Below are 7,500 nucleotides of genomic sequence, written 5' to 3' on the forward strand. Positions count from 1 at the left end.
TCGGACGAGAGGTTTGATATAGCACGAAGACAAAGTTGATGGCAATACCGACAACCATGCCGTACTCCAGGCCTAGGAAGAGACAGGCCACTAGCGTCACCACCATCGGAATGATATCGATCCGTTTCGTACGCCATATCTCGGTGGCCGCATGGAACTCGACCATAAACAGCATGGCCGCGATGATAACCCCAGCCAGCGTTGCCTTCGGGATGTAGTAGAACGTACTGGTCAGCAGTCCGAGCGCGAGCAGGACAAGCACCCCGGTAATAACACCACCGAGCGGTGTCCGTACGCCACTATTGTTGTTCACTGCGGATCGGGTAAACGAACCTGTTACGGGCATCGAGGACACGAACGAGCCAGCGATGTTGCACAGTCCTAGTGCGATCATTTCTTGCGTTGCATCAATCGATTTCCCTTTCGAAAAGGCCTTAGCGATCGCAATCGACTCTAGGATGGCAATGAGCGGGAGCGCGATCAACGATGTGCCCAATTCTTCCACCATCTCCGTGAAACTGTACTCGCGGTCCCCGACCGTAGCCGTAAAGGGAGGTGGTTGTAGGGGCGGCAGTCCGGATGTAACGTTGCCCGTTAGCAAAAACACATCGGTATGCCCGGCATCAGTGACCAGGAACGCTATAACACTTCCGATAATCACTACGATCGCATTTCTGGCGAGTGCCACGTACTTTGCCGTAGCGGACCAGCGCGGTCCACCTTTAATGTTCTTCAGATTCATCAGCAACAGCAGCACGACGATCGTACCGATGCCCAACACGCTGTCCCACAGTCTCACTTCACCGATATGTTCGAATACGTTGATCCACGATTCGAGGAATTCGTTCGATTTACCGGGCAATCCGAGCAACGATTTCATCTGTCCACTTGCAATCGTGATGGCTGCGGCCGACGTGAATCCTGCCGTCACGGGCAGCGAAATGAATTGCACTAGAAAGCCCAGGTTCAGAATGCCCAGCAGCAGGATGGCACAACCGGTGAGAAAAGCTGAGAGAATGGCAAAGTCCGGGCCCAGGTTGGCGGCATGCACCTGCACCATCAGCGACATGATGGCCGTCGGTCCGATGGTAACGTCCTTGCAGCTGCCGAAAATGCAATACACGAAACAGCCCATAAACGCCGAGTACAGGCCGTACTGGGGATCCAAGCTGGCAATCACCGCGTACGCTATGCCCTGCGGTATCACCGTTAATCCAACCGAAAGCCCGGCCACCATATCCTCCACCAGGAAGCCCCAGCTGTACGAAGGAAGCCATGAGATGATGGGGAAGCGTTTGTAGACTTGTTTCCGGTTGCAAACCCCACGAAATGATTTCGCAGCAAGCGCGCCCAACGCAGGAATCCTTTCACTAATATCCTCATCTGCAAACGGAAGTACATTAGCGCACTGGTAATGTCCTGCCCGTCTGCGGCACAGTACTTACCGTCTGTTGGTGTCCTGTTGGCGGTAGACCTTGGGTCTCCCGGGGGTAGTTCATTCAACTCGACATCACGACCAGCCATAGCTAGAGAACGCGTTACTTGGATTAGTTTTCTTTTTCCGGGCAACCAAATGCTTGTCAGCTTAACTTCCACCGCGTCGATTCCAACTAGTATGCGCTCGGAGAGTAACGCGCGATTAACTTAAAACCTCCTTTTATTCAGCGCCACACAATGCATCGTGTTCCAAGGTTCCCATGTTTGTTACACTTAATACCCCGTCTGATCTGCGCTGAGCCCAGCCAGTGATTCGTCATCCGGATGTTGAAAGTAATCAGTCAAACTCCGTTGGTTGGCGTCGGCGCTAATGGCTTATCGAGAATCATCACCACCGATAGCGCGGTGCAACGCTCCCGAAGAACCACGACGGTAATCGCAATGAGCGCACTACACACCATCAATGGGCTCATCCATTATCATCGTGCGGGTTAGCGGAGTGCTTTGGGAACGTAGTTTTCCATCACAACCATTATTATATACTAGCGACAACAATAACAGAAAATGATCCAAATCTATTTTTAGCATAAAAAATCAACACGATAAGCGGGGCACACACAATAGGGTCCATGATCGTCACCCATTTTTTCCCCTTTTTCTCTCATAAACCTGAACACGCTACGCACGTGGGTGCTTGTCAACAACCAGATAAGACATGTTTTAAGGAAAAATACCCGCAATTACGACTGCCTAGCAGCAAAGTACTCGCTTCGTTTTATTCGATCAGCTAGACTTAGTTAAATAGTATAGAATACTCTTCACTAGCTCAATACTGACGGAACTACTGATTGATCACTTGATGGGAATATTCTTCCGGACAAACCACATAGCAGAATGTGCCGAGCTACCTTAACCTATGACTATGGTTCGTCCTGGCAGGACACTTGCCTGGATAGCTCCGCCAAATCGCCCGATTTGAACAGTGGGTAAAACAATTGCTTGTCTAAACGGCACAGAGTGCACCGTACCGAACGGTTGCAGTTCCACAGTAACACTGTGCACTGCCGGAGTGCCAGTTCCTCAACGGTGCTCAACAGAACTTTGGCCGCCGTCGAATCAACATAGCTCATGCTGCCAGCGTCGATTATCACCGTGCGCACTTGAGACTTAACCACCATTTTCACTATTTCGTGTTTCAAGTATTCGACGGAGGAATAGATAAGGCTTTGATCTGGTTTCACGACCATGGTCTCAATGCCACTGCTCGTGCGGAGCATCGCCTGATCGATGCCCGGTCTCGATGTCATATACAGCACAAAGCAAACGTTCAACACGATACCTATCAGCATGCCATACTCGAGACCCAGCAGAAGGCAGGCCACCAGCGTCACGATGAACGGAATAATGTCCACCTTCTTCGTACGCCAGATTTCCGCTGCTGCGTGGAACTCTATCATGAAGAACATGGCCGCTATCATGACACCGGCCAGTACGGACTTTGGTATAAAGTAGAACGTATCCGTTAGAAGACCGAGTGACAGTAGCACCAGTATGCCGGTCGCGATGCCTCCCAATGGCGTTCGCACACCGCTGTTGTTATTAACTGCCGTGCGTGTAAACGATGCTGTGATGGGCATGGAGGACACGAAGGATCCAGCAATGTTGCACAGCCCCAGCGCTATCAGTTCCTGTGTTGCGTCGATTGTCTTTCCCTTGGAGAAAGCCTTCACGATGGCAATTGTCTCGAGAATTGCGATTAGCGGCAGCGCTATGACGGCCGATCCGAGCTTCGAGGACATCTCCGGGAAGGTTAGCGTCTGGTTGTTCAGCACCGTACTGAACGGAGGCAGGCTTACGGATGGCAATCCGGGTGTAACGGTACCTACAATTGCACGAAGTTCGTGTTCAATAAGCAGGATTCCAAGTGACGGGAACGGTTAGTCCGTGTACGTACCAGTCAATGAGAATGGTTTACTGCCGGATGCGTTAAAGTAGTAGGCCAGAGCGGCACCTCCAATCACCACGACCGCGTTACGGGAAAGGGCAAGATACTTCCCTACTCCAGACCATTTACCGCGTAAGCTTCGCAACACTAGCAGCACAATGATGGTGACGGTTCCGAGGAGCGCATCCCAGAGCTTCGTTTCATCGTAATGCTTAAACACATTCGCCCACGAATCGATGAATTCATTCGAACGTCCTGGTAAGCCAAGCAGCGACTTCACCTGACCACTAGCGATCGTTATAGCGGCTGCCGAGGTGAATCCTGCTGTAACTGGCATCGATATAAATTGAACCAAGAATCCTGAAACACAAGGATGGCAATCATATAAGCGTTCTGTTTCAATGTTCAAAGTGATAATGTCTGTCTGTGATACTTACCCAAGTTCAATAAACCAAGCATTAGAATAATGCAACCGGTCAGAAATGTGAGCAACACCGCAAAATCCGCACCCAGTCCCGCGATGTACACCTGCACCATGAGGGCCATGATGGCTGTCGGACCGATCGTCAGATCCTTGCAACTTCCAAACAAACAGTACACGAAACAGCCCATAAACGCCGAGTACAGTCCATACTGTGGCTCCAGGTTGGCCATCACGGCGAAAGCAATACCCTGAGGAATGACGGTCAGTCCAACCGAGAGTCCCGCAACGAGATCTTCCACTATGAATCCGGCTTCATATTTGGGGAACCACTGGAGTATAGGCATCCGCTTGAGTAGCAATTTTCGATTACAAAAACCACCCAGCTTGGTAGCCAGCATCGGTCCTAAGGAGGGAAACTTTTCCTTACAATCATCTACTCCATCAGCATAATCTGTTGACAAAATTGACGAAAAAAAGAGAAAAGAATGAAATGTTCTTAACATTCGCATAACCATAACCATCCAAATACGATCAATGTCAATGCCGATCACTGAACCGCGCGATCATACATCATGCGGCGCGTTCAAACTCAGCCGGGGAGGGGACGGCAAAGTGACTCGTTACAATGCTTCTCACGCTCCGACCTACCGGTGCATTGTCTTTGTTTTCGCTCCAACAGTTCCGTTATCGTCATGCAACTTCCTTCCGCTTCCATGCTAGTAACGTGCCTATCGTTCGATCCCACCATATCGCACTATCGCACAAGGTCAAACGCACTTATCAAACCGTCTACAGTCACCGTCTCAAGGTTACTTTCACCGAACACCTTCCCAACATATGCAAAGTTATGTGTTTAAAATGACATCCAATAAGCCTCCCAGAAGCGTCTGGCTATTGAAAAACCATAAACCAAACCACCTGCAGTGCAAGTGATAAGAATACGTAAATTTATTCTTCTAGAACTTTATCTCCCAACTAAGGTAGGATGCTACCGTTCAATAAACCAGTTCAAAAGCAACTGAATATCGATGGCTGGTGGACGCGCTTTGTTATATGGATCGGCCTGCCGGATTTGTTTGCCGGTATATTTACAACACAAACAACAAGCCGCGTGAAGTTATATAAAGCCGGCGTGGTGCGGGCATGTAACGGAACACATAACGTTGCTCCCCACCAAACGGATCATCAACCACGTGAAGCCGTGTGATCGTGAGCCGTTCGTCAATGTCACCGTTTGGTTTGGAGCAATGAAAAAGCGCCTAAAAAATGGTTCTGGTTAAGCAGCATTCTTTTTCACGTGCATTCTAGATTCATGCCAAAGTAACGCGGTTATGAAAAATATCGTAAACAATCGTTTACAATTAAACTCCCTGCCTCCCGTTCCAGGTTTAATCAGTTAATCAGAATTACACGGCGATCACAGCGAAAGATACTGACGAGACAACTCTATAGGGGAATTCCATCTCCAGGGAAGCACCCACAGGGAAGCGTCATCGTGTGTCGCATTGCCATTTTGCATAGAAGTTGAGGCCGAAGCCAACAGTTGCAGTACAACTAGCCACCGATCAACAAGTAAGTAAGTGTTTCTCCGTCGACCGAAGCAGTGAAAGTGTAGAACCTAAAATCGAAAGCCGCCACGCGCCTTAAAGATAAGAAACGAAGATTACTGAAGCGACAGAGACTGTGGTGTTAGTTTCGTTGCGAATGTATGTGAGGACCGCGTGATATCAAACATTGCTCCAGACGTTCCAGACGCGCGAACGCGCATTTGGCGCATGGAGATCGCAAATATTTGCTGAGATTAAGTGCTCCCACCAAGGAGTCGGGTGATGATAGGGAGGTTGGAAATATCCCGCGAAACATATCTAATTATAGCACGACCCCGTCTGTTCCGATTTGTGGGAGAACCTACAGCAGAACCACCACCATGCGACCATCAAATGGAATCGAGTACACTTTAAAGGCCGTTTATTGTTTGTTTGACGATGACTTTCCGGATATGTGTTTGTTTTTCCAGCCAAATCTTCCACCCCGCTTAGTGACAATTTTTACGCCTCTCTTCGCGCATTCTCTAGAGCACGGTAGATTCCATTGCATTCCACTTCATGAATGAAGTGTTTGCCATACGAAGCGTAGGTTATCCGTTTCCAAATGGTTTGATGAAGTAAAAATTGACCCTCTATTCCGCTTCGCACATACACCATTTGAAACGTATGTTGCAGAATAAATGGTGGAAATAGGCACCGTCACAAAATCGTTAACACGTGCTCTACTCGTGGGCACTTCTAAATTACCCCGAAAGACCATCACACAAGTTCTATCCGGGGTAAACAATAAACGCAACAAAACACATAACAAACGCCGTAAAGTTTTTGCAATCACAACGGGAACTTGTACGATTCGAGTTTTCAAACAACACCAACGTTATCTGGAACTAGCTAGAGGAAGATGCATTCCCACGAGTCACCTTCACTGGTGACGAGTGGAGCATTTTAAACACAACCCTCAGCAAATCTTTTCCATCTGCCCTACCCCTTGAAGGTCCACATACCTGGAGCATTGTGCACTTTTTCCAGCAAAGGTTTCAAGTTTAACTCAGCCATCTCCACCGATGGTCAACTCGCACTACAAAACGGACGCCGTTCGCGTTATCCACGTTGGTGGAGGAGGAACTAGATGAGAATGGGGGCGATTCCTTCTTACCGGGTGGCCCAGCATTAAGTGCTCAGCGCATGGGCACCGAGTGATATTTATAACCGAAACCAACTTCTTATCACTGGTTAAATCATGTCTAGTTTGCATCGCGCCAGTATCTTATCGGTTTCCCTCGCGCTCGGTTTTGCAGCTACCAGCGCCCACTGACCATGAGGATCGTACACGCATGGAACTGTTTTGTTTTGTTCGAATTTAACAAACACACGATTAATTGTACTAGTTTCATCACACTCCAGGGTGATAACTATTGTTTAAGGGATTTAATTAGAAAAGAAGAGATTATCCGTTGTATCGGTTGTAAACATTTAATATGGTTCTATCTCAAAGATTAGTCAGAACATATTTTTTTAATCTTTTAGCTCTCTCTGTCTTAAACACAACACAGCATAACAGAAACGAATAAACCATGCTGAGCATGTTTCAGAGCTTCAGAAAACTCGATGGAGCTACCAAAATCCGTTTAATGAAATCGAAGACTATACGATCACGGCATGAGATGCTGGAATAGTTACCCCGAAAAGACCCAAAAGAACCAAATACGGTACCACCTTTTTACCTTCTTTTGCCGTTGGTCGGCCCGTTGGCAAATTTTCAAATTTTTAAAACACAATGTTAACCCCTGTGGTGGGGTCGGCTTGAATTTGTCGTTGCGGCGGATTCAACACTTTACGGATTTTTCAAAGCGCCTGCGCACACCTTTGCCGAATGGTTTTGCGAACAGCTGTACGTTTTTATTTACCAACAAGTTTATGACCAAGTTTACGTAGTGCCTCCAATCACTTCTTTATTTCCTGCTCCATAACCGAACGACGCCAAAATGGCACGAGCTCGGCGGCAGGTCACTTATTCGTAATCATTATATTGGGATGACCCATTTCGTGATAACAGCGGTGTCACATTTAGCTACCATCGCTTCACTTATCGTAGGAGATAGTGAGAAAAAGTGGACAAATCCTCATGCCTCATCAGCATCGCCCGC

General features: G+C 48.1%; 3 protein-coding genes across 5 annotated transcripts in view; 1 reads left to right on the forward strand and 2 right to left on the reverse strand.

Moving 5' to 3' along the window:
* LOC126577353 (sodium-independent sulfate anion transporter-like) overlaps nt 1-2,074 on the reverse strand; it is a 2,570-nt gene extending 496 nt beyond the window's left edge. Inside the window, exons 1-2 of the mRNA XM_050238903.1 lie at nt 1,446-2,074; nt 1-1,383 (exon numbers count right to left, since the gene is read on the reverse strand). The exon at nt 1-1,383 is cut by the window's left edge and continues 496 nt beyond it. Coding sequence (XP_050094860.1) covers nt 1-1,383; nt 1,446-1,524 — 1,462 coding nt within the window. The 5' untranslated portion in view covers nt 1,525-2,074. The remainder of the gene's footprint in view (nt 1,384-1,445) is intronic.
* A 103-nt stretch (nt 2,075-2,177) lies between these two features.
* On the reverse strand, nt 2,178-6,677 carry LOC126577375 (sodium-independent sulfate anion transporter-like). Its single transcript, XM_050238947.1, has 4 exons — nt 6,358-6,677; nt 3,820-4,257; nt 3,392-3,742; nt 2,178-3,319 (listed from the first exon to the last, which is right to left on the reverse strand). Exons 1-4 carry the CDS (start codon nt 6,407-6,409, stop codon nt 2,358-2,360), a joined length of 1,803 nt encoding a protein of 600 aa, XP_050094904.1. The 5' UTR covers nt 6,410-6,677; the 3' UTR covers nt 2,178-2,357.
* The window catches only part of LOC126577362 (sodium-independent sulfate anion transporter-like), a 4,564-nt gene continuing 2,377 nt past the window's right edge, over nt 5,314-7,500 (forward strand). Inside the window, exon 1 of one of the 3 annotated variants that reach the window (XM_050238925.1) lies at nt 5,314-5,378. The gene's annotated coding sequence lies outside the window, so the exon portion shown is untranslated. The other 2 variants (XM_050238934.1, XM_050238915.1) reach the window with 2 other exon arrangements.

The sequence above is a fragment of the Anopheles aquasalis genome, chromosome 2 (assembly GCF_943734665.1).
Source record: "Anopheles aquasalis chromosome 2, idAnoAquaMG_Q_19, whole genome shotgun sequence".
Taxonomy (NCBI): Eukaryota; Metazoa; Arthropoda; class Insecta; order Diptera; family Culicidae; genus Anopheles; species Anopheles aquasalis.

Excerpts from the sequence above, each read along its gene's own strand:
- LOC126577375 (XM_050238947.1), bottom strand. The coding sequence starts at position 6,409 with ATGGCTGAGTTAAACTTGAAACCTTTGCTGGAAAAAGTGCACAATGCT. Across the intron at positions 3,743-3,819 it reads GCTTGGTTTATTGAACTTGG|GATTCTTGGTTCAATTTATA; the intron begins GTAAGTATCACA and ends CTTGTGTTTCAG. Across the intron at positions 3,320-3,391 it reads TAAACCATTCTCATTGACTG|GTACCGTTACACCCGGATTG; the intron begins GTACGTACACGG and ends GTGCAATTGTAG.